Raw genomic sequence first — 25,830 nt, forward strand, 5'->3', positions numbered from 1 at the left:
CGACCTCTTCTGCACAGCTTCCACAATATAAAAGGGAAAAAAAAGTATCAGGATATAATATCAACACAACTAGCACATTTCTTCCAACTTCCAAATGGTACTATTGGCCGGTGAAAATGTGCATTAGCTACATTAAACTGTCGCTGGTAGATAAGCATTTCATATGCCTCTACGGCAAAGCCAGAAGCTAAATAAGAGGAAGGAAAGTGATAATATCTTCACACACAATCATTTGTCATTTTCTTATCAAGAGAGGCTACAATTACCAGGCTGACCTTTTGTGCTACATGTTTAGTGCTCATCTCTCTCTCTCTCTCTCTAGCCCTCTCTTTCCATCTATTATCCTATTTAAACTATATATTCATTATCTCATGTAAGTTACCTAAATCAGTCCATTCACCCATCTACCCAGCCATCCATCCATCCTCCCTCCCTCCCACACCCCCCCCCCCCCCCCTCCCACCATCCATCCATCCACCCATCCATACTTCCATCCATCCATCTATCAAAATCAGATTCTGCTCTCTCTGCGTGGAGAGGGTCAAGATTACACAGGGTACATAGGATGAGGTGTGTCGTCACTTCTGGGTCCACATAAACATTCCGCATTCATTATCATGTCCAACGAATGCTTACAGGAATAAAACAAATATATAGTACCCATTCCGTACAAAGTCTCTTAATTTTAGCATTTGAAAATCACAATGGTTGCTCTTCAACATCTCAGATTAATTAGTGATTAATCTTAGATGTTGTTGAATGGGTTTGGTGGTTTTTGGTGGTTTGGTGGTTTGGTGGTTTTATGGTTTTATGACTAGAATTCAGGCTGAAGTGTAGTTCAGTTTGTTTAATTAAAATTAATTAAGTGCAATCCTGATTGCAGGGCTTGAAAACCTGGCGGTGAAAACATGATGGCTATAGAAATCTTTAATAAAATGTTTTATGAATTATCTTTGAATAATCACCACATAACACAACCTTCAAGTGAACATAATATGTGCAATCAATAGAGGCACTTCACTGCTTCATGTGTCTGTAAGAAGTAACAGAGATCCACTGCACCTCACTGTGAAAACTGTTGAGCTTCTGATCTTCCGACCCTCTGACCCTCTCAAGCAGCCGATAAGCAAATCAGAAAGATTATATCCCATCATGCAACAGATATTGAAAGGTGCTGATTGGCACTGATCAGCACTGGTCGGAAATTCATACTTTTCACAGTGTTACTTCAACCTCATAGTGTGCAAAATACCATATAAACTCACAGAAAATCTTTAGCCTAATTACTTTGGATTGGATAAATTAATTTAGGATTGATTACAGTGAGTCTGTGTAACCTTGGTATTCTGGGAGAGTGACTGCTTGATCTAAGAGGCCTATGTATCAAACACCACTAGGTTTGATAGCTAGTGCATGGCAACTTGCCCAAGCCTTGATGGTACTGTTGCGTAACATTATGTAACAATGATTCCATTATGGAGCTTGCTGTTGGAAGTGGGATGATGTTTCCGCTAGACTCTGATCTAAGGCCTGTTTAGTGTTACTAAAACTTGAAGTTAGGATCTGAGGAGGGAAAACTGATCCTGATCTTCTACACTGATGCTGAGTCCCATGTCTCCACCTGTTTCCTGAAGTATGCACTTGTGCACTCTCCCACATGATTTAGATGGGAGTTAATTGTTGTAAGAGCCTATGCTTAGACCAATCCTATGCTTTTGAATCAATTTACTGTAGGGATATTGTACAAGTGGGGAAGTGTGAAGAAATGGGACGCACCATCAGTGTGTTTCTGACTGTGCTTCAGGGTAAGGTACACCGAAGGCAAGATAGTCTCCTCACAACCCTCTCCTGGGAGCAGTTTGGAACTGCACTGCAATTGCAACCAAATCCAAAGTACAAAAATGTCCCTCCCCCAAGATAAACAGATGTCTAACATAATTTGTAAGGAAAATCTTATCTGGTGAGAACAAAACCATAAGTATGTTTTTTTAAATGTATATATATGAAATTAATCTTTTTGGTTAAACATTATCTACACTATACACAATATTTTGGCTTGTTGCTAAAAACTGTCTCATGGCCCTTATTTCACGACTTACAAATAAAAAGTGGAAAGTGTGTGGACAAACAACATGTATTTTCTGTATGCATTTCACAAGACAAAGAGTTTCTTGGTTGTCCTTCAGATACAAAAGAACAGCATAGCCCCAAATAAGAAGCAAAACAAAAGAGCAGGTCAGTTGCCAGAATGCTTTGAAAGCTTAAGTAGTACATTATCTCTTTTAGGGTTAGGGTCAATCCTTCACACGCAGAAGATTGACATGCAAACATGATTTTTACAATTGTTAGTCTTTAGGCTTTTGAGGCTGGGTTGTCGGGAGAAATTAAGTACAGCTTTAGCTATGAAGCTTTCGGAAAACAGACATTTCAAGATAATAGTGCACATTTCCAGATCTTTAATGATATCTGACAGATAGACATTATGATACAACCAATCATATAGATATGTTTTCTTTAAGCTTAAAGTAAGCTATATGTACATATCCCATGTCAAAGTCTGTGGTCAGAAATGGGAGTTCTCCACAATATACACAATGTTAGGCACCCTAGTTTGATGTTTCTGAATCGGAATTGAATTATATAACTGTAAGACGTGAGTTTCAGTTTCACTGGATGTCAGTCATGAGTCTACTGTCCATGGTTCTATCCTCATGATAATGAAGTCTGCTCCTTTTTCTCTGCCTCACTCCCATCACTTCCCTCGTTTGCATACCCATGGTAATGGATGGGGGGAAATCCCACCCTCTGCTCCATCCACTGGGCTACCATCAGCAGCTTTCTGTCTTGGAAGGCTTGACCGATCAGCTGCAGACCAATGGGAAGGCCTCGGCTGGATAAGGCTGTTGGCACAGAAATGGCAGGGAGTCCTAGGGCAGGCGGGCGAGAGAGAAAGAGAAAGAGACAGAGAGAGAGAGAGAGAGAGAGAGAGAGAGAGAGAGAGAGAGAGAGAGAGAGAGAGAGAGAGAGAGAGAGAGAGAGATTAGGCAGGCAAATTTGTTTGAAGAGTTTGTTTGAGTTGGGGTTGGGGGAGGATAGAAGATTTGTGAAACTTAAACTGCCCTCAAAGTTATCTTTTATCTGATTCATAATCAATGGGTTGACTGAACAAGGAATTATGCACCCATGTTTTTGAAATGGGAAAACTGATTAAAAGGGTAGTTCAGGTTTTTTGATGTTGGACCTCATTTTCCCCTTGGCATGTTGTAGGCTTATCCAGACAAAGAAAGCTAAAAAATAGAAATAAGTGTCTAGATAAGCCTACAACAACATAGTAAGTGGAAAATTAGGTCTAATACTGAGAAACCTGAACTATCCCTTTAACAAAGATACTGATATAATTTTACCTTGTGTGCGTGTGAGTGTGTGTGTGATTGTGTGCCGATGCACAAATGCCTGCTTGTATGTACTGCATGTCAGCCTGACAGTGTGTTCACTACCTGCCATGTTGACGGGCTGTGTGAAGACGTCTTCCTGGGCACTTCGTGTGCGGTTGTCTTCCTGCATAAAGTCTGTGTAACGCATCGCGTCGTTCAGCGTGGTTGGCGTGAGCAGCACGTCAAAACCTGAGCTGAACACGCGTTTGAAGTCCTCCGCAATCAGACGCCGCACCTGCTGGGCCTTCATAAAGTATCGCTCGTAGTTCCTGCAAAATGGAGGCAACGGTTACAAGATTTCTGCTTTGTGCAAATAATGGAATCTAATGCAGACTTCTATTACATTGCAGACCTGGGTCAGGATGTATTTGAAATACTGTCAAACTGTGGCGTTTGCTTGAGCCTGCCTGGAATGCCAGATGGGAGGTGGTTTGCACTTTTGGGACTATTCCATTGGGTTCCATTGTGACAGGCAAACTCAATCAAGTATAGTGACGTCTTTGAAATGATTTCAAGTACTATTTGAACCCAGGTCTGTTACATTCAATTCAATTTGATTAAATACAACTTCATTCCTCCCCTTAGGGACAATTACAAAGAGATTGTCAGAGCACAAGCACAAAATAACAGTTTACAGGCCGCCTCCCTCACTAACACAATCACTGATTTGACAGTAATGGAACGGTCATGGCTTTAAAATGCCAACCAACTGTTCATCAATCCACTCTTATTATCCATGTCCACCATAAACAACCTGAATTGTATGAGAGCGTTATATCTGCCGTCTTACTGTCTAAGCAGGAAGTAGTTGCCGGAGAGGATCCTTCCTCGCACCACGTGGTTGAAACCCTCATGACGAGTGGTAGCGTACATAGCCTCTGTCGAGCTGTCCACCCCGCTACGGTGCCCTGTGGAGAACAGTTTGCAAAAAACAACAACACGTCACTCACTACAATGATACGGCCCTTTATGAACTGAAGGGAATATTTTATAATTTAACCCCAATTTAAAGTTCCTGTACGTCTCCCAACTGCAAGCAAAACCAACTAAAACTAGCTAACAAGTTAAACAACATTGAAATTCAACCCTTTATTGAAGAGATGGCAGACATCATTTTGCTTTGCTATTGCAGAAAGCTTTTTACCATATTCCAGGCCGTCAAACCGTGCCATGTTGGACGCCACCTCGGCATGGCACAGGACGTGGTAGCAGACGATGGAGTGCTGGGTGTGAGGGAGAGACACCTGTTCCACCCGCGCCCCCGCCCGCTCAAACATGTCCGCCACACGGCTCCACTGAGCTAGTGTCTCCTGGGACAACCCCGGGGCATGGTACTCCTAGCCACAAGGGAACAGACATACAACATAGTCAGTGTTTGGGCCGATATTAGATATTATCACATACTGATATACATGATATTGTTATGCTGAAAATAGTCTGTTAAAAGTGCTTAAAACTCTGCATATGTGCAGTATCCCACATTTTGCAAGGCAGAGCACATCTAGCAGTGAAAACATGTCTCTTTGTTTCACCACTATCTACAACACCAGCCATACACTATGAATGGATGGACTGCACTTATATAGCGCCTTTATCCAAAGTGCTTTACAACGGCCTCTCATTCACCCATTCATTCACCCATTCACACACACATTCACACACCAATGGCGGCAAGCTACCATGCAAGGTGCCGGCCCGCTCACTGGGAGCAATTTGGGGTTCAGTGTCTTGCCCAAGGACACTTCGACATGTGGCCAGCCGGGGTTCGAACCGCCGATCTGCCAACCTTGCGATCATTAGACAGCGGCTCCTCTACCTCCTGTGCCACAGCCGCCCCACTATGCACTGCAGTTTAGTAATTACTTGCTCACACTGACATGTCTCCACCATACGTCAACAATACACAATATCATTGTAGACCCTAGGACAAGTATGCCCATATTGTTTCCTAAAACATAAACTCCTCCAAAAAAGTTTGGAAACGTTATTTCGGTCGATTATTCCTCCCCTGTCATAATGGTATTGTATTTTATATCGTTGGAAAGCCTGATTAGTCACCTTTAGGATCATGCATTCGTGGAATGAGCAACGCAGCTAAACGTGTGGGTAGCGGCCCAAAAAGATTTGCCAAAATCCCCTGCAACATTATTCTGTTGGTATTCACTCTCATTTTGAGTTGCTTGGTGGATTGGGTGATTGCACTCTCCCACAGTAATAAGGAAAAAACAACACATATTGGCCATTTTTACACTTTATTCATTTTACACTGTCAGGGACCTCAGTAGCGTGTAGAAGATCCATACGCAGTCACAACATACGCAGCCAAAAGCTTTGCACAGTAGCTAACATGGTACTTCTTTTCTCTTGATAACCAAGTCAGACACCACTTGTACAGTATAACAGCAGTTATACTGTGAAATTAAAAAAGTACCACATAAGTACCAACACCAAATCATATAATCATGGTATGAATCAATGAGGAAAGAGGGGCAATCTCACCTTGGGAATGCCGACAGATATATTTCGGACATCAAAGTCATCAGGTAAGTCTGTTAACGAGGAGGGGTTATGGACTGTTGTAGAGTCTCTGACATCATGGCCTTGGAGTATTCCTGTGCGACACCATGACCAAAACACCAGATTATCCCCATAGCAAGTCACAGAGTATCACTTTGAGTTAGAATTGGAATGTGAGGGACTGATTCCAACACATTTTTCAGAATATTGTATACCAAAAAATATTGAATGAGAGTACTTGAACATTGATAATTTCTAAAATAAAAATTATTAAACGATACATTATACAGTATGTGGAACGGGGGCCTTATTGGGTGGTGGCTTACCCAGGATGGTGGCTGTGTCTTGGACACTCCTGGTCATGATCCCGGGGACATCCATGGAGTTGACCAGGGGGATGAGGCCGTGTCTGGACACCAGGCCGTAGGTGGGCTTCAAGGCCACCACCCCACACAGAGCCCCCGGGTTACGAGTCGAGCCACCTGTATCCGACCCCAAAGAACTACGAGGGCCAGAATCAGGAAGTGATTCAGAGCTTTAGGATATTTCTTAGATACAATAACTACAGTATGCACAGTAATCATTCACTCTTCAGGATATCAGTACAGCAGCAATGGTTAGGTATATTCCAGACCTGGGTTCAAATTGCATTTGGAATTATTTAAAATGCTTAACTGTGTTTTATTGTGTTTACCTGGGGCAGTTGAATCATTGCAATAATCTCAAAGCTCGCTCATCTGGCATTCTAGGACTTCAATTTATTTTTATATGACATTATTTTTTCCAATGTATTTTTTAAGTCTTGTGTGTTACGGATATGCAACATTTCACAACATCATGGCAAACTAATTCATAACTAACTCTGCATCTATTCCATCTCTCTTTTTTTCCCCTTTCTATTTGATACAGTAGACATCTGAATAAATGAGCCTACATGAGAAAATGGTTCACAAGACTTCGGGTAACTCTGGGTTATGTTTGCTGACTCACAAGAAGCTGGTGAGAGAAGCCACAGCCGCAGCACTTCCTCCAGAGCTCCCTCCAGTAATGACCCAATCAGAGTCTGGATCCACCCCTGGCAGCTCCCTATACGGGGCCGCGTAGCTCCAAGGGTTACGGACGGGCCCAAAAGCGCCGTCAATGCTGCCTGCACTGGAGAGGATTGAAGAAGGTATATAATAAAGTACCTGCATTCGGTATTACACCATTGAATTGACACTCAATCTCACCCACTAATATGACAATACTGATGTTTTCTGCAGTCACAGTTCAAATGGGTGTATTTGAGAGCCTTACCCCATAGCAAACTCGTCCAGGTTAGTTTTCCCCATGAGAACAGCTCCCTGGTCGAGGAGCTTCTGAACCACTGTGGCATTGTATGGAGGAGTGTAGTCTAGAAGAACAAAAACAAGAAGGGATTCTAATGATGTGTTCAACGGCACCGATGTGGCTAGCAGAAGATATGAGACAAGACATCTTAACTATGTTTTGATGGGTTATGAATATGGGAATAAACCTTTGAGCATTTTAGAGGCACAGGTGGTCTTAATGCTCTCTGTGCAGAAGTTGTCCTTGACAGCGAAGGGAATCCCATCGAGTGGACCTTTGGGTGCACCTGGATGCAAGACAAAGAGGGAAGACCTGGATAAGGGGATTATAGTTGCAGTGTATATACTGTAGGACTACTATTACCAGTATCCACTATAACTGAAACACACACACACACACACACACACACACACACACACACACACACACACACACACACACACACACACACAAATACTGCTTACACACACACAAACACAGACAGACAGACATAAACACACACACACACACCTTTTAGAAGTCTGCTCTCTGCCTCCTGTGCTTGTTTCAGTGCCTGCTCCTCTGTTGTGACAGTGATGTAGGCATTGAGGTGATGTGTTTTCTTGATACGGTTGAGGCATTTTCGACACAGCTCCGTTGGGGAGATCCTGCCCTCCCTCAGTGCCAAGGACACCTAGGAAATGTACAATATTATAATAACCACAATCATTTTCATCAGGAATTACCTACTTAGCACTGTCTCTGCTAACACTGTATAAACATGACAGTGCGTGCACTGCATAATACTTGCCTATAGCTGGAAATTATTTCATGCAACTTTGACTTTGTGTATGAGAAATTATTCTGACATGACATTTGGGTTTGAATGTAGCATGCAACGTTATAGGCAACGCAGCTAATAACAAAACTGTCAACAAAAACGTAGCTAGCAAGCTATAATTATACATCATTGCAGTGATGGGATGACAATAAATAATCGTGATTATCATCGTAATGGCAATAGACTTGAGCTTAGACTTGGCGTACTAAAACAGATTGCAATTCTCCTCCTCATTATAGCATAGCATAGAGTACAGCACAGTGTTTTATTTGTATAGTATAGTATAGTGGATAGTGTACATAGCGTTTATTTATGTAAACCAGCTCTTTTCCCTTCTTGTTTTTAGTATTTCTTTCCAAGCACCAGGGGAGCCCCCCCCCCCCCTACATTTCGTTGTTTGGTACCTGTACTATATCAATGACAATAAAGACCATTCATTCATTCATATCCCCGCTAAGCTTTATAAACAACAGTCCCATAGCAGAGGATTCAATTCTGCAGAGAGATCAGGGTAATGAATGACATGGGCTGGGGCTGGCAGGACAAGAACACACGTGACAGTGTATGTCGACAATCTAGTCAATATGTTTGATAAAGAGTCCTACTCACTTCTCTTATTGACAAGCTGAGCATACTTTAATATGTTACTCAGTGCCCATTCAAGCTGTCAAATGTCCAGCAACCTTCGATGTATTCGACGACAAGGAGGCTGACATTTTTTCTTCGTTTCATGAATTCTAATGTCATGACATGTGATTGGACGAATGTTTAGTACAGCCCTCTCCGATTGGTGGAACAGCAGCTGTCAGAGTGCTGTAGTAACAAGGACGCGTTGTGAGTGCACGAGCTGAAAACTATCTTTCTAAATGTGCCTACTACTTTATTGTCTCATAATTCGTGGATTAGTGCATGTTCGAGAGTATTGCATTTAGGAGGATTTCTCGCAAAGATGCCATTCATTGAACGTGTCGCATGGTAGTAGTTTTCGACTTAATTAAATGTATGCATGGATAGTTCATAGTAGCTGACAATCTGATTGCATGACAGCTCCAAGTGGAAATCAAATTCATTCACTTGTTCAAGTAGTGTTTTAGATAGCGGCACAAAATGCAACCTTTCAGACAGTTGGCGTGCAGTCGGTGGTCGTGTCTCCTAAATATTAGAACACCAAATGTAAAAACAGTGCTCTGTGCAAACCATGGATGCAATAGAATGAACTTCAGCACCTCCAACAGTCGTATGACAATCATGCCTGCTTGGGTTATCGATAAATACGGCAGCAATGAAGTCTTGCGGTTCACTAGAAACGGCAGCTTCCCGATCATCAACTACCCGAATGAGGTCATTGTCAAAGTCCACGCCGCAGGGCTCAACCCCATTGACATCAGCATGAGAGGTTAGTAGCAACTTCAGTTCAGCTGTGGGATCTTGCTTGTCCATCTCTGTAAGTGTGTATCTTAACCCTAAAACTTCCAAATCTGGCCAGATGAATTTGTTAAAAAAATAAATAAAAATAAACTCAACATGTCCAGGACTTTTATTGTTTTAAAATACAATACCCGTCAAAAGTTTGGATACAGCTTCTCATTCAATGTTTTTTCGTTATATATATTTGTTCTACATTGTAGATTAATACTGAAGACATCAAAACGATGAAAGAACACATATGGAATTATGTAGTAAACAAAAAAGTGTTAAACAAACCAGAATATGTATTTTAGATTCTTCAAAGTAGCCACCTTTTGCTTTTTTTGTGGTTTTCTCCCACGTATTCTAGAGAATTCTAAAGCAATGAGCGGTGTTCACAGTTGACTTTTCCACTGACACACTCACACATTACCAAGTAGGCCTATGACACTCATACCAAGCTGGTTGAGAGAATGCCAAGAGTGTGCAAAGCTGTAATCAAAGCTAAAGGTGGCTACTTTGAAGTATTTATAAAACATATTCTGGTTTGTTTAACACGTTTTTGTTTTGTCTACATAATTCCATATGTGTTCTTTCATAGTTTTGATGTCTTCAGTATTAATTTACAATATTGAAAATAATAAAAATATAAAGAAAAACATTGAATGAGAAGGTGTGTCCAAACTTTTGACAGGTACTGTAAATGTTTAACAACAATTTGGTATTAGCCTAAGTCTTAATTTGGTGTTCAGAAAATTACTAATGTTATGGGTGAGAGAAAAAAGAGGCAAATTGCACGTAATTATGAAGAAAAAAAATATATTTAGGGCATGTGGAATTTTGGGCCCTATTTAGGGCCCCCTTTCGCTCCCATTGGTTTAATATTATTAACACATGGAAATTGTAAAACTTTTTTGGCCAAATCATTTTATGTTGTTATAAATTATAATGAAAGAAAAAAAAAAGTAATGTTTTAGTATTGGGGTCTGGTCAGACCCCTGTCGGTAAACAACATATGCAAAATATGTTGGTAGCTTTAAGTTGATGTCTTGATTGTGGGATGCAAGTAGCCCTGTGCATGATGGTAAAAAACACCATTTATGTTTTTCTCAATGATTTAAAGGGCTACGACGCAGGCACTTTATCCTGCCTCATAAGTGTGTGCCCCTGAAAGCAGCATGGTTGCCTGTGGCACCAATATTTCATGGTCTTTTGATCTACCATCCTAAACTGCTCTCTATCAAGAGCAAGGCACTGAAGGCAGTGCATCGTGACATTTTGCTGTTCTAATTATGCTGCCATAGAGATTTTCATGGGCAGAATGAGTCACGCAAATTGAACTCCTCTGACACGATACGAGACAATGTGATGCAGAATGTGGTTTTGGTGGTAAACTGTGAATCATATAGCTACTTGTACCACCCAGAGACAGTTACAGTACCACACTTGGAGGAAACAACAACTCAGGAGTTGTAGCCTGGCCCACTGGCACCATCTGAAAGTCTCTCCCAGCTTTTTATCCTCCACCTCCACCCTTAATTGACCTGTGCTCAAGCAGGCCATCACCATGGCGATAGGCAGGGAGGAAGGGCAATCATCTGGGAGAAACACAGGAAACAAAACACACACAAACACACTATGGCCATAACAGTCTTCATTTCCATAATCACCTCCATAGCCATACATATGCAACTGTATGTTTGTATATTTCAAATGCACTGTATGGATTTTGGGTAGTGATAATAACTGCAGACATACTGTATATAATGGCTTTTTGATGGCTCTTGCTGTAAACAGACTATTGATATTCTGTAGAGCAAGATCCATGACTGTTTGAAAGCAAAGCTAGGGTATGTGGTGCCTGTTCTCAGTAGTATTTGTATTCCTAATTCAAGTATAATCATATTGCAGCCTCTGAATCATCTGTATGTGTACTTGGCCTATTTTGTGTTTGTTTCTAACTAGTTGTGTGTTTTTTCTGCTCACTCAGGTGGGTATGGGGCGAGCACCCTCTCTATGAAACGGGACCCCCTGAATGTAAAAGTCACTGGTAGTGAGTTCCCTCTCATCCTGGGACGGGATGTCTCCGGTGTCATCATGGAGTGTGGGCTGGACGTGGGCTCCTACTTCAAGGAGGGTGATGAGGTAGCATGAAGTCAAGAAGTGTGTGTGCATGTGAGCATATGGATATAGTTGGTTTGTGTTTGTGTGTGTGTGTGTGTGTGTGGAGATGGAGATGGAGATAACGTTTATTGCCATTTATGCATACACATTAAGCATACACATATAGGAATTTGATTCGGCGTTACAGTAAGAGCATTTCTAAATGCAATGCAAACAAAACAACACAGGACAGACAGCAATGCAGACAGAACACAACAAACTGTAAAACCACGGCTGCCATATGCGGCGCTGTAGTCCACAGAGTACTGTAGAGAAGGGAGGGGGGGGGGTGGTGGCGGGGTGGCATGGGCGGGGGGAGGGAGGAGTGGGGGGGGGTAGGTATGGGTGGGGGGGTAGAGAGATAAGGTGGGGTAAAGTCTCAGGATGTTCTGGGTCAGTCCGACCCGTCTTCGTAGAGCAGCAATCAGTGTCGCTATGGACAACGGCCTTGAGCACTGCCCCAGAAGGCGGCACAAAGTTCACCAGAGGGGGGGGGGGTGGGTTGGCACGCTGCATGGAGTCTTCAGGGCATGGGGGAGCTTTTGGGCCATAATCAGGTGAATGGGTTCACTCCGAGGAAAAACAGCATTCCATAGAATCAAACCTCTCGAAAATTTGGGGTCTCCTGTCAAACGCCAATTTGGGGAGCAGCAAGATTGCCCACCCTGCGATCCAGATCCAGGACCTTACGGTTCAGATCCGTAAGCGCAGCGCCGTGCATTCCAGCCACCCTCCCCAGTTCTTTGATCAAGTGGGGCAGTTCGCGCAGATCGCTAATCGCTGCTCCCATCTTTTTAATTTGCCGATAGATCATCACAGCACTCAAACCTAGTCCAATGTGTCCAACTATCATGAATCCGAAAATCCGTGTGTGTGTGTGTGTGTGTGTGTGTGTGTGTGAGAAGTCATGTCATGCTTTATTTAGATGGGATGCCGTTTGTTTCTTTCTCTTGTGTTAGCACGCTGTGTGTACTTACTCCAAGCATTATTGAAATGTAGATCAACCTACTGTATTACATTACATAATCGCACCACCTTGGGGCCAATTGGGCTGTGCTTTGTCAGTGAAATGCAATCTCACCGTAAATGTAAACATACTGTATATCAAATTATAGGATACAAATGTCACTAGTCTGGAATATGTACCATCCACACTCTTAAATGGGCAATCTGGGATTGGTACATACATTTTTAAAAACTTTTAAATGAATGTATACAATACAGCCATTGATTCTTGAAAGATATAACTTATAAATGCCTCATGAGCTTAGTTCAACAGTCTTACCCAGAATATCATAACCCCAAAATATAATCTTGTTTTACTCAGTTGTTTGTAAACAATGTAATTGGAAACAAACACTGTATAGCTTCAAAACACAATTAAAATATAATAATAATTTGGACTGGATCTAATGGATGTCAGTCCTTGCATCCATAGCCCTGTTTATGAATTTAAGAGTGGTTACATTTCTCCAGCCCCATCCCTGAGCTGTTTACCATGAAAGGTGGCATGGTGACGGCTTTGTTGTTTGAGTCCCAGATTGTCCCTGCGATTGGATCAATAAGCTATTATTGTTGTGTTTTTCTCTCAGGTGTGGGCGGCCATTCCTCCATGGAAACAAGGGAGCCTGGCCGAGTTTGTGGTGTTGAGTGCAAATGAGGTATAGTTTTGTTCTTAGCTCCAGAATTACTGTCAGTATGCCCTATTTGCATGACATGACATCATATCCGGGAATGTCCATAAATACCAGTAAAACACAGACTTTGCTTATCCCGTGAAAATGCGCCACACGAAACACAGACGTCGGGGGTAGATTTCTAAATTACAGAAAATCGCCCCAAAAAAGTCCTGTGCAAAATAGTGCCATTTTGGTTGTTTTTTTCAACTAACTCAAGCTTTTGCATACTTGAGGTATTTCTAAGGCTACAGACATTTATGAAAATGAAAGTTGAAAATTGCATTGACTATCTTTACCACTACAAGAGATACTTTCTTTGACCTGCCCAAGAGAGTGTAGTGGTTATGATGCATCCATTCAAATGCTAGTTCTTGGACGCTACAGGCTATTGCTAGTCTAGACTTTTAGGTCTCCAAATCTGAGAAGAAAAGATGCAGGCCTAGTTTGGTTTCATGCTGCTGCTCAGTGTACCATGATTATTAATAACCAACTCATTAAATGCCCTTTCTATGTGATGAGGTGCCAAGTTAGAAGCAATTAGTCGTGCAGACAAAGTGCCCAGTTTAGTATTGGCATTTTGGCACGATTACATGCAGTTTTTTGTCTTCAAGATGACTCAACAGTTTCAGATAGTGACAGGTTTTGGTGTGGAGGGGGGTGGGGGGCTTTGCTAGTGTGACAGTGTCCATTTTGTGTCGGAGACAGGTGGGGCGCAAGCCAAAGTCGCTGAGTCACACAGAGGCTGCATCCATCCCCTATGTGGCAGCTACTGTTTGGTCTGCCCTCGTCAACACAGCCGACCTCAACAAGGACAACTGTGCCAAGAAACGGTAAGTATATAATACTAACTGTATACAGACACACACACACACACACACACACACATTTGAATACTTTATTTGGGTTCACCTTAAGGTATTACCAAACAACCCGAAATATAAAAGATATCATAAGATGTCATAATGTGATTAAAGTTGACATGAGTGTAGTTTCAGATGTGGATAGATTTGTGTATGCCTTAATTTAGTGCTTTCCTGTCACACACATACACACATACACATTGGAATACTTGCTTTGGGTTAACTGTAAAGCATTATATCAAAGAACTCAAATATATAACAATGGTCATACAAATATTCAAGGAGGCCTACAATTTACAGGCCACGTACCGTTACGTAGTGCACATGTCCAAGGCTTCCAAATATCAGTATTACTAGACACCTGAAGCCACGGCCTAATGACTGTGACTTTATACTTTATTTGAACAGTTTTGTTGAAAAGGCTTCCTCCATGTAAAGATTGAATGAGCAGCCTACTTCTAATATGATCACCTCTCCTTGGCTTTCATCAACAACAACAGGTGTATTTGGCATATAGAAAATGTCTCGTTCTCACTGAACCAATTCGCCATAACACAGGAATGCTTGTGAATTCTATCTGATGGTGATGCATGTCTAACTTCACAAGCAATTAGGTTGACAATGCAGTCATGCCTGGCAATGTAAAGGCCTTTGTAGGAATGGCAGCCATTACCAATATCCATAACCAATGTGCCACTGACTCCACTGACACCACATTGCGGTAGAATACCAGAGTGCAAGTTTATACAGTACACACACACACACACACACACACACACACACACACGCACACGCACACGCACACGCACACACGGCTGGCTGCCATTAATGATATGTGCCACTGACTCCACTGACACCACATTGTGGTGCATAATACAAGATGGCTTGTGACTCACAGAATACCAGAGTGCAAGGTTATACAGTGTACACACACACACACACACACACACACACACACACACACACACACACACACACACACACACACACACACACACACACACACACACACACAGTAAACCCATGGTGCTCTCTCCATTCATCCCATTGAAAGGCCCTGTCTTTAATCTAGTTGATTATTCCACTTGGTTATCCCATAGAGCTCTGCCTGTGTTAGCCTCGCGGCTAATGAGCACTTGGAGGGACTCGTGTACTGTAGTCATTGAGGACTCTTTGGAAAAGGGACGGACTAGTGGCTCCCATGACAAGGGACTGGCACCCTGAGACTCACTTCACAGAAATTGGTTAACTCTTTATTTTACAGCCCTGTATTAAGCAAGTGTGTACTTAGTAAGTACTGGGTAATACTGTTATTACCTGGTAATTGCATATTAATTACACTCACTGTTTCTTTTAGATTCACTGAATCAAACTCCACTATTTAGTACCATGTACTGTAGTTTACCAAGGGTCCTTTATTGAGGTAAGTACCAGAAAGTACCCCATGTTACCACATAGTAACCAAATAGTTTCTTAGTAAATACCAGATGAAACAAGGCTGTGAAATAAAGGGTGACGAAACATGTTGCTGGGTGGACTAACAGTTTTTCATCTTCATTTAGAGGCATTCGCAGTTCTCCATGTTGTTAATATAGCCCTTCTTCTTCCTCCATCAGCATTCTGATCCTTGGAGGTTCGGGGGGAGTTGGAACGTTTGCCATACAGGTGATTACATGATGATGATGATGATGATGATGATGATGACGACAAAGGCGGTTAATCACACATATTTGGATGATTTTAGTGCATTGTAATGGTACAGGTTGTCATGGTTTCAGTACTAGCCAAAATGTTTAACATGACATTTATCATTTTAAGTTTCAACCTATGAACAACATTTCAGTGACGATAGCGACATGCATCTGAGTCATGTAACTCAAACAATAGCCTTTTTCACACCAGATGATACAACAGAGAGCCCAAACACCAAATCAACAATGATATTATTATTATTATTAAGTTCTGTAAAGAGCTGGTTTAGTAATATCATACCTCCACCTGGTTTCAGGTGTCATTGTGGGCCACCCCGCCCTAGTGGTGACCTGAATCAGATCATGAAGCCACTGTATATGGCGTTGGTATGAATCACTCCCGCCGGGATATTTGATGGCTCAGGAGGATTCATGCCCTCCTTCTAATACAGCAGGGTGTATTCAACTCTATTCTTAAGGGAGCCAGATTGGACATTTTTCCACATGAATGCAATTATTTCTCCCAATAACTATATGCTGTACACTTGTAAACCCACGCACAAACACCACTATACTCTTATATACAATTAAATTTTTTAAATGAAAGTACTCATTAGTAGTAGAAAGTACTCATTTTGAATAACACTTTTCTCACTTAGTGGATATGAACCAAGCACACTGATTTCCCCTTTTAATGAGACAAATGTTGTGTAAGAGAAGAAAAGGCAATGCTCGGACAATTATGAAGGTGATCATGTGTCAGGAGGGAATGGGTGTTTGTTCTCATAGTGATTCTTTTTCTGACAGGAATTTCAGTCTTATTCAAAGCACTAAAGAGAGACAGTTGTGTATGTGTGTGTTTTTATATTTGCTTACAAAGAAGTGATACATTATAGAAATACACATTTCTCCTCAGCTGCTGAAAGCCTGGGGAGCCCATGTGACAGTCACCTGTTCCCAGAATGCTGAGCGACTGATGAAGGGACTGGGTGCTGATCACACTGTGGACTACATGGCTGGGCCCGTCGACGTGCCCCTGAGAGCACTGGAAAAGTGAGCACACACATACACGTGTACAAACGCACACACACACACACACTCAGAAAAACCATGGTGGCATTTTGTCTGAATAGGATGTACTTTGATTGGAGGGGATTCTCTATGGGTCAGTGATAGCCACAGCAAACTCTCATTAGTGTGTGGGAAAATTGTTCCTTCCAAGTTACAAATGAACTCACCCACACTCAATCTCCCTTTCTCTCTACTCTCTCCCTCTTCCTCCCTCTTGTCTCTTTTTTTCTTATCTTCTCCCTTTCTGTCTCTATTGTTACCCCCCCCCCCCCCCTTTCTCTCTCTCTTCCACCCCCTTCCTTCCAGGTTTGATGTGGTCCTAGACAATGTCGGGGGGGACACTGAGAGCTGGGCCCTGAACCTACTGAAGCCGTGGTCCGGTGCCAAGTATGTCACCCTGGTCACACCCTTCATGCGCAACACTGACTTGCTGGGCATCGCCGACGGCATGCTCCAGAACGGGGTCACTATAGCCTCCAAGGCCCTGAAGGTATAGTAACCATGGCAACTCTATCCTCTCGAGGTCTGCAGTCCGCAAAACTGCTGAATTTATTTTCTCTCCCAGGGAGCCATGTCATTGGTTAATAAGTCTTTATTTGGCAGGTCTGCACTTCCAAAAATTATCCATCTATTTGTTCAAGGAAAGTAAGACTAACGTTAACACTGTCAGCCCATTGTCTGTGTCATGAGGAGTGCACTGTCGTCAGTGGATGGGACTCATTATTTTTCAGAGGGCCCACTCATCTGACCCTAATTCACACTACAGAGCCAAACTGAGCTGCACTGCGCTGACCTGGTTACACATCCACCACAGTTGCTGAAACAGTGGTGGAAAGGACATGAGAAAGGACATATCCCAGCCAGCACAGTATAGTTCGGGTCTGCACTGTCGTCTGTAAAGCCCCCTGGTGTCCTAGCCAGGTCTGAATCAGTCCCCACATTTGAACAGCCATAAGCCACTGTGTCTCCTCATTTCCATTACAGCCTTTATGAGAAAATCCACAAACAGTACCGTATAACGGAAGCCCCCCATCTTATACCCTTTTATTTATGAACACTGACTGGCTGCAAACATTATGCTTGCTGCAGAGCATTTGAGGTTTTGGGTGTGCAAGTGTGTCTTTTCCTTTTTCCTCTCTCTCTTTCGCTCTCTTAACCACCTCCTCACCTCAGAATCCACCGGCATCCGGTATGTCTATGGATGATGACACTTTACTCAGAAACATGTCGTTTTCTCAAAACTCTACCATGACACTTTATCTCAACTTGTCTTTCAACACTATTCCTGAGAATGTTATACATTGAATGGTGTGATGATGTAGGCCTAGTACTGTAACAGAAATGTAATAGATAGTTGGTAGATCTTTGCGCAGAGCATACAGTATAATATTAAGCATATGACTGGATTATAATGTCTTATATAATCTCAAAACCATCTGCCATTTTTCATCAGTTTCAACATATTTATTATACATGATATTGGTGCCTCGTAGAAAGGGTTACCTTTCTATGGTAAAGGGTTCTTTTCCAGGAAACCGAAAGCTAAAGACGGTAGGGGGTGGAAATCAACTGGGGGAGCCCCAGGATCACGTGCCCTATTCTTGTTACCTGCAAAACATGAAATGAGACTGGAACCATGGATCTTGCCCCAGGGGTGGGGGATGTTGAACTGGTTCTATACCCTGAGCTAAAAGACAACACAGGCCATCTCACCCCAATGAAGCATTTTTCCATCCGTTTTTTCGCAGTGTCTCTGACTCTCTTCTCTGTCTCCGTCTCTTTTTTTTTTAACTGCTTTGTTTTGTCTGGTCAGAATGATGGTTACATTACACATCCGGGTTGCGGTGGGACTCTGTTGGAACAGAGGACAGGTGACAGGGATAGAGACGATAAGAGTTGAGCTGTTCACTTTCTGCCTTGTATCTGTCTCTATTTAAAACCTTGAAAATACTCAATAAAAAGACCTTAAAAATATAAAGAAACGGATGGGGTTTCTCCCCAGAGAGGGAGTGCGGGTTACAATGGAGGAGTACCTTACATATCCCTCCTTAACCCATATCGTATTCATGGCAAGGAAGGACAGAAGGAGGCAGACTGATCGATTCTGATCCATGATTACTTTTATTGTGGTTCATTCGTTTTGTTTTTCATCTTTCAAAATAGGGTTGGGTGGTGTCAAAATGTTCATACCTTTATACCATCCTTAAATGTTACTGAAGTATACGGTATTACCGCAAAAAATAAACACAAATAACAGTTGCCTGGGGCTGGCGGGAGGTTGTCTTTGCTCCATATACTTATGGATCATTGATGAAGTACAGTTGAATACAAACATTGAGTCTTATGATTTTGTATACAGGCCAGGGTGTAGTACGTGGTGCACAGGTATAGAATGAAGCATTGCTCAGTATGGAAAATAAACAATGACGGATGTACTCTGTGGGTTTGGAGGCAGGAAATGACCCGCTCAACCTTCAGTTCCACCCTTTCTTCACACGCACACACACACACACACACACACAAACAATTTCCCCAGGGGGCAGCCATGTTGTTGAACCTCTCTCTCCTGCACCACGCCCTAGTCACACATGAGTCTTGCCCCCACAAAGCCTTGTGCTGGGCCATCTCGCTTTTCCTTACAGAATGGGCCCAGGAGTCCCACCCTACATGAATATGTAACGTCAATTCTGAAAATGTAAACCAGAACAAAGTGAAGGTGTGTCAAACAGGGTGGAGGTGTGGGGATGCCCGCCTTGAGAAGTATGTCGAAATGGTATCAATGACAACAATGTAAAGGCTATGCGTTTCTAATGCTAATAAGGCAAGTAAGATGTGTAATGTTCCCACATGTTGCTGCGGCAATAATTTGGAGAGAATTCTTATGTAGCCTTGTGGTCTGTAAACTGTTGAACCTAATTTTTCTCTCTCTTTTTCTCCTGTTGTTTGCAGTATTTAACCAAGGGAGTGCACTATCGCTGGGGGTTCTTTGCACCCAACGGGCCAGCCCTGGATGACATCAGCGAGATGGTGGATGAAGGAAAGGTACCGTACACTCTTGTGTGTGTTTGATCCATTTATCAACATGGGTGGTACTGTAGGGGACAGCTTTCGTAGACACAGATTAAGATAAATCCCAGATTAGATCACACATTCAATAGAGAGACTCCATTGAAGATGCTTTTAAATCTAGGACCACACTAAATCTGGGTCTGGGAAACCAGCCCAAGGAACAGTATCAACTCTCCCAACGTTCTGAGATCTGTCTAGGAATTTGAGAGTGCTCACAATTCCCCAGCTCCATCTCAACTTTTAGTGGCAAATTAAGTATTGCACAAATTAAGTATTGCACCTCCCAAACAGTCCATTTTATTTTCAAAGTTCTCTTGGCTGTTGCAGATAGGCTTTTAAATGAATTGTGCAAGACACATGTACAGAACGCAAAACACTTTTGCAAAGAATTTTCTGAAAACGATTGTTGGCCATCATTGGGAAGGTGTTAGGAGAGGACATTTCAGATCCAACAAACCTGCTTGGAAACGGTTTGAATACGAACCTTTTCACATAACTTTAGTACTAATACAAATGGCTTAAGGAGATGCATATGTCAGGCAACTCTTAATAGGGTCACCCGGCTGCTTATGTTTGCCGTGTGCAGCACTGTGTCTTCCGTCACTTCTATACAGTACATTTTTTTGCCAGTTATAGTTTTTGGTATTAGACTAATTCCTTGCCATTTCCTGTACTAATTTCCCTTTTCTATTTAAGGGGTGTAATGCCAGTAAATGACACATTTATAAGGTTGTTAAGACATATCCTTATCATTGGTCAATTATTTGCAAGACACTTTTACCCTCCTTGTTATAAAAACAATTTGTACAAACACAACTCTATTTTCAAACATGGTTGTATCGATCAATGTATTGTCCAGTATGAATGATAAATGGAAAATGCAGTGTTTTTACTGTTTCAATATTTCAATTTGCAACTTAAGTTCAGATCACCCACAAATTATTACCAGAAAAGTGTTTATTTAATTTGTTTACATTATTATTATTATTTCCTTTTTATGATCATACTGTCAATTCAAACCAAATTCATATACTCTTGTAAAATATGCCATGGAGTCTTCAGTCATCGACATCCACCTTTAATCGGTCGCAGCATCTGAAAAGAAAGCAATTAAATCGGGTGTCATAAACATTCTACTGGATGTTTGCATTTCAAACTCAACATTGCCTAACAAATATCTATTGGGTCCAAAGCCATAACCAGAGCTACATACAATAACAGAATTATGTAATGCTACAATTGAATGTTATATCATGGCAATCTGTGCACTTACATTTGTCCAGATTTACACCTTCCCTCTTGTCTAGTGCTCCGTGTACAACTAACTTTGGACACACAGGATCCCCCCATAGGGCAGCCAATTATAGCAGAAACAGCTTCTTGTATTTCACCTGGAATTATGAGAATAGAATATATCATGATGTCTTGTCTGACTGGAAACCTGAATGAGTGAGTCAGTGGTTGGTTATGTAGTCTTAAGCTTTACAACCATCAGAGACAGAGGTAGAAGAACATCATTGTGCCATTATTTCTTCAGAGCTTGTCTTGTAGTTATTGATTAATATGGAAAAGACGGTAGTTATACTGATCTCAATACTTACAAACAACAATCAAAGAGGCTACAAGCATGATGATCATCAGGCGTTGATTCTTCATGGTCATACAATAAGTCCAGCTCCTGCGCCTTAATATTATGTCCACTTTTAGTCGTCTTTTATTTCTTTATTTGAGAACTCTCTTCGGGGGTTGGAGATCTTCCTGTCCTGTCTGAAAGGGGGAAGGAAATGAATCAGTAAAGTTTGGCCCCTATTTCAAAATACTGTCCAATTGCTCAGTAGCACTCGGCCGTGCCTTTCTGAATTTCTAGTTAGGCTTTGTGTCGGTCAGCCATGGGCACTTGACTGACCTGATGCACTTGTCTGACCAGATGGCTAATTATATGCAAGGGAGTGAAGTGGTGGTGGTTACCTATTTCCAGAGAATGGCGTCAGTCCATCCCAGGGCAGGCATGAGGGTATAAGCTCCTTGAATAATATTTTCTTAATATGTATTTTTTCTTTTGCTGTGCTTTTTTACACAAAATTGGTTGTACATAATATACATAATGTACAACCACAATCTGGGACTAGTTTTTCAGCGAAATGGTATAGCCCCTTCTCTAGTAGCCCCTTCTCTAGGTACATCTGAGCATCGAGGGAAATGTAACCTCTCTAGTTCAAATACAGACTAACTCTAGAGGTTAGGACAGCCACTCCATGGTCTTAACCCCAGGCTCTCTATTTTCGGCTGGTCACAAATCAACAGTACCTGTATTGTCAAATGCAAGCATGTTGACCTAAACGCAATGCTCTGTGAAATGTTAGCAATGCAAACCTGTGGTGGATGACAAACCTACATTTGTCCAAATCGATATTCATTTTGTAAAGTGATCCCATGGCAGATCTAAAGCAGACAATATATACAGTGGGGTGAAAAAAACATGGGCAAATGTGGGCACCCCTGGTTTAAATGTCTGTTACAATTAATCTCCAAGTGATTGAAAACAAACCTGAACACTAAATGCTACAAAGTTAAACATGACACCTTTCTGCAATTGAAGTCAAGGCACACACACACACGCACACACACACACATACACACACACACATACACACACACACACACACACACACACACACACACACACACACACACGTATGGTACCAGTGAACGGTCATCAGATGATGATGACCGGCTGTCTCGGAACCGTGCTGAATAGCCGGGACTGGAATGCCAGTATAATCCCAGGGCTAAGGCTCCTAATCCCGGGCCTTTATTCTGACCCTTTGTCTCTGGCCATGTTGCACCCACTCCCCCTGCCTAGAACCAGGACAGATTCCTGTCTCTGCCGGGGATACTATGGAAGCGTTCCATCATGACATCATGGCTCACACTCCGTTCTATTGAAACAGCGATGAGTGATGTGATTGGCATGGGGTTAGGTGTAGAGGGATGGGTTTGGACAACCTCCTTGGTGTTATTGTAGAAGTGATGTGGGTTAATATCTCTCTCATATTATATATATATATATATGGTATATATAGTGGTCTGTACTCACAGGCATAATGTGTGTGTGGTGAGAGTGTGATGAGCTGGAGAACTGGCTTACTGTACCTTACTATACCATGTCATTACAATGTTTTGGACAGCATTGTTTTTATATTCTATAGAGTATTCATATGTTCTTTTTAATGATCAGGCCATGCACACACAGACAGACATACACACACACACACACTCTCTCTCTCACATAGTTCCAAAATAGGAACTAGAGTACAGGGTGTGGTGACCTAATCCACAACAATCGTCCTCGCTACATTACTCAATGTACTGTACAGTATGTTGACAGACCGATTCTCTACCCCTGGGCCACATTGTTCACTTCCTCTCATGCATTTCAAACATCACTTTATTCCTTTTTAAATCCATCAGCCATGAGATACGAGTGCACAATTGAGCAACAGACTCACTTCCTGTTCCTTTACCTACAGATCCATGCGGTGGTGGATGAGCAGTTCACCTTCTCCCAAGTGCCCCAGGCCTTCCAGAAGATGGAGAAGGGTCACGCGCGGGGCAAGACCGTGATCCACATTAGTGACGGAGACTCCTCAGAATAACCATGGCAACCAGTGACCCGTCCACCAGCCGACTGCACTGCGTAATATAGGCTGCGTATTGATTGTCTTAAGAGGTTTCCTTTACTGGTCTTGTCTCCTTTTCTTCAGCAGAGACATTTTCATTTTGGAATTCAGAGAGATTAGCTACCATGGAGGCCTCTATTGTGAGATCAACAACAAGATAATGTATGATTCCCCAAGGAGGACAATGGAGCATTTGAATGTGGGGGGTTCAGAGCGCAGTCTGATGGGCTATAGAATATCTTAGTGTGTTTTAGCCACGATAATAATAACATGTATGACTGTCTGTGTTATGTCTGTGACTGTGTGACTGTAAGAGAGAGGACCTATTTCGAGAGGACCTATGTAAATGTGAAGGAAGTCGAGTAAAGATAATGTCACACTTTTCCTTGTCATGATCATTGAAGTAAAAAAAAAAATCACAATACAAAGCAAGAAAACAAATACTTGTTTATTCTTCCCAAATGTAACAGCATTTTAGACATTTTTATTTACATTTAAGACACAGTGGTTAGCATCATATTGCAGTGTTGATCATCTGCCATGAAAATCTATTCACCTGCAGCTCATCAAATGAATGTTGTTAGCTATAGACTGAAGCGATCTGTGTAAACAAAGTACAGTAGTTAAACACAAAAGGAGAGATTTATTTTGGAAATTGAAATGGTATGTGTATATATATATATATATACTGTATATATGTCTGTACAAAATATAACTTTAGACATGTATAAGGACATGTACTGTATCTGTGACATGTGAGTGCATGACTTCAAGTTAATAGAATTATCCTTGTTTGAAGATGAATGGCTTAACAGTACATTTCACCAGAAATTGTTTTCACGTATGAAAACAGACATCTTAGAAATAGAATAGTAAAATGCAAGAGATCCTCAGAAAAAAGCAGCGTGAAAACAGCGCCTAATTCTCAGAAGAACACCGTGGTTATTTGGTATGCTCTGGTACTGTCAATGTTGTGGGACCAAAGAGATAAACATTTATTGTTGAATTATAATTGGGTTCTTTGTGATGACACTTGTATTCTTTCACAAACTCACATGTTTAAACTTGAAAAGCATCCTTTGTGCATTGGATACCCAGCCTTGATGTCTTCACGTGTAAAGATAATACTAGCAGTAGTTAGATTTGTCTTAAAAGTAGTGACTTGGATGGTTTTGGAGTTTCATTAAAATATTGAAGTTCGCAGCACAATGAAATGTGAACTACAATGCCCTGGGGCCCTCCTTAGAGCTACTTCATAGTGCCATTCCTAGGCCCACGAAGGAGAAAAGCTCACTGTCCCATTGCAGAGCTGTACCAGAGAACTCTGAGGGCCAAGAAGGAGCTGCATCACAGAGCTCTGAGGCCCACAGCAGAGCTACTATAGAAGCCCACTTTGGTACTCCATCACAGAATCTCCAACGACCATCTTTGGGTCTGCTTTCTCTCATCAAACGTGTGGAGAATCACTTGGCTTTTGTCATACGATTGACCGCCTGTGAGGAAAAAAACACAAAAAGCAACTCAGTATCTCTCTCATAGTGCAATAAGCATGTAATGCTAATGATAAGATTTATTCTATTATTTTATTTAAGGTGCAACAGGTGGGCATTGGTACTTTACACGCTAAACTGAACTGTAATGCCTAAACCTACCACCAGATGGGGGCAGAGTATAAGTACTGGGACTGAACTGCATATCAAAGGCTCATCGAGGCTTTATAGGAAAACAATGTGGATGATACTGTATTCTAGGAATATATTCTATGAAAAAAAGAATGCTGAATGCAATTCACATAAAGCAGGATCATGGTCAAGACATCGTGAGTCTGGTATGGAAGTAATAAGTAGATATCTATGCCCCAGTTGTCCAAAAGTGTCTAAAAAAAGTGGGGAATCGAGGAAACACGTTTTGAGATTCAGCCTGTCACTCATAGCTTTAAACCCAGATGAACCAGGGAGAGCAGGAGAGCTAATTTCACCTTTGACCTCCAGGACCAGGTCAGGTTTGAGCTGGCAGCGCACCAGACCGTCAGGGGTGATGCACCACAGCTGGTTCTCTTTCTCCTGCTCCGGTGACACATTCAGCCTGCAGCTCGACATGACAACAGTCC

General features: G+C 41.9%; 2 protein-coding genes across 3 annotated transcripts; one reads left to right on the top strand and one right to left on the bottom strand.

Annotated features, from left to right (window-relative positions):
* Positions 1–2,564: 2,564 nt before the first annotated feature.
* On the bottom strand, positions 2,565–8,814 carry qrsl1 (glutaminyl-tRNA amidotransferase subunit QRSL1). Its single transcript, XM_080538447.1, has 11 exons — positions 8,710–8,814; positions 7,791–7,953; positions 7,468–7,566; positions 7,248–7,344; positions 6,942–7,103; positions 6,278–6,453; positions 5,934–6,046; positions 4,579–4,771; positions 4,225–4,342; positions 3,498–3,703; positions 2,565–2,927 (listed from the first exon to the last, which is right to left on the bottom strand). Exons 1-11 carry the CDS (start codon positions 8,731–8,733, stop codon positions 2,710–2,712), a joined length of 1,569 nt encoding a protein of 522 aa, XP_080394573.1. The 5' UTR covers positions 8,734–8,814; the 3' UTR covers positions 2,565–2,709.
* A 151-nt stretch (positions 8,815–8,965) lies between these two features.
* rtn4ip1 (reticulon 4 interacting protein 1) lies at positions 8,966–24,651 on the top strand. Of its 2 annotated transcripts, none has more exons than XM_080536817.1 (9): positions 8,966–9,496; positions 11,498–11,652; positions 13,263–13,331; positions 14,055–14,179; positions 15,826–15,874; positions 16,817–16,953; positions 17,278–17,461; positions 19,921–20,013; positions 23,571–24,651. In XM_080536817.1, the coding sequence occupies exons 1-9, from the start codon at positions 9,208–9,210 to the stop codon at positions 23,694–23,696; spliced, it is 1,227 nt and encodes a 408-aa protein (XP_080392943.1). In that variant the 5' UTR covers positions 8,966–9,207; the 3' UTR covers positions 23,697–24,651. The 2 variants fall into 2 exon arrangements, with proteins under 2 accessions (XP_080392943.1, XP_080392944.1); XM_080536818.1 differs by lacking the exon at positions 8,966–9,496 and adding an exon at positions 11,279–11,357.
* Positions 24,652–25,830: the final 1,179 nt, after the last annotated feature.

This window comes from Nansenia antarctica, assembly GCF_963989245.1.
Source record: "Nansenia antarctica genome assembly, chromosome: 1".
In the NCBI taxonomy this organism is placed as follows: domain Eukaryota; kingdom Metazoa; phylum Chordata; class Actinopteri; order Argentiniformes; family Microstomatidae; genus Nansenia; species Nansenia antarctica.

Bases quoted from the DNA above. Each gene is read 5' to 3' on its own strand.
- qrsl1 (XM_080538447.1), bottom strand. From the start codon at position 8,733: ATGCTCAGCTTGTCAATAAGAGAA. The intron at 6,454-6,941 runs GTGAGTCAGCAA...TGGCCCTCGTAG, and splicing joins GCTTCTCTCACCAGCTTCTT to TTCTTTGGGGTCGGATACAG. The intron at 6,047-6,277 runs GTAAGCCACCAC...GGTGTCGCACAG, and splicing joins AGACACAGCCACCATCCTGG to GAATACTCCAAGGCCATGAT.
- rtn4ip1 (XM_080536817.1), top strand. From the start codon at position 9,208: ATGCAACCTTTCAGACAGTTGGCGTGCAGTCGGTGGTCGTGTCTCCTA. The intron at 16,954-17,277 runs GTGAGCACACAC...CCTTCCTTCCAG, and splicing joins CCCCTGAGAGCACTGGAAAA to GTTTGATGTGGTCCTAGACA. The intron at 20,014-23,570 runs GTACCGTACACT...CTTTACCTACAG, and splicing joins AGATGGTGGATGAAGGAAAG to ATCCATGCGGTGGTGGATGA.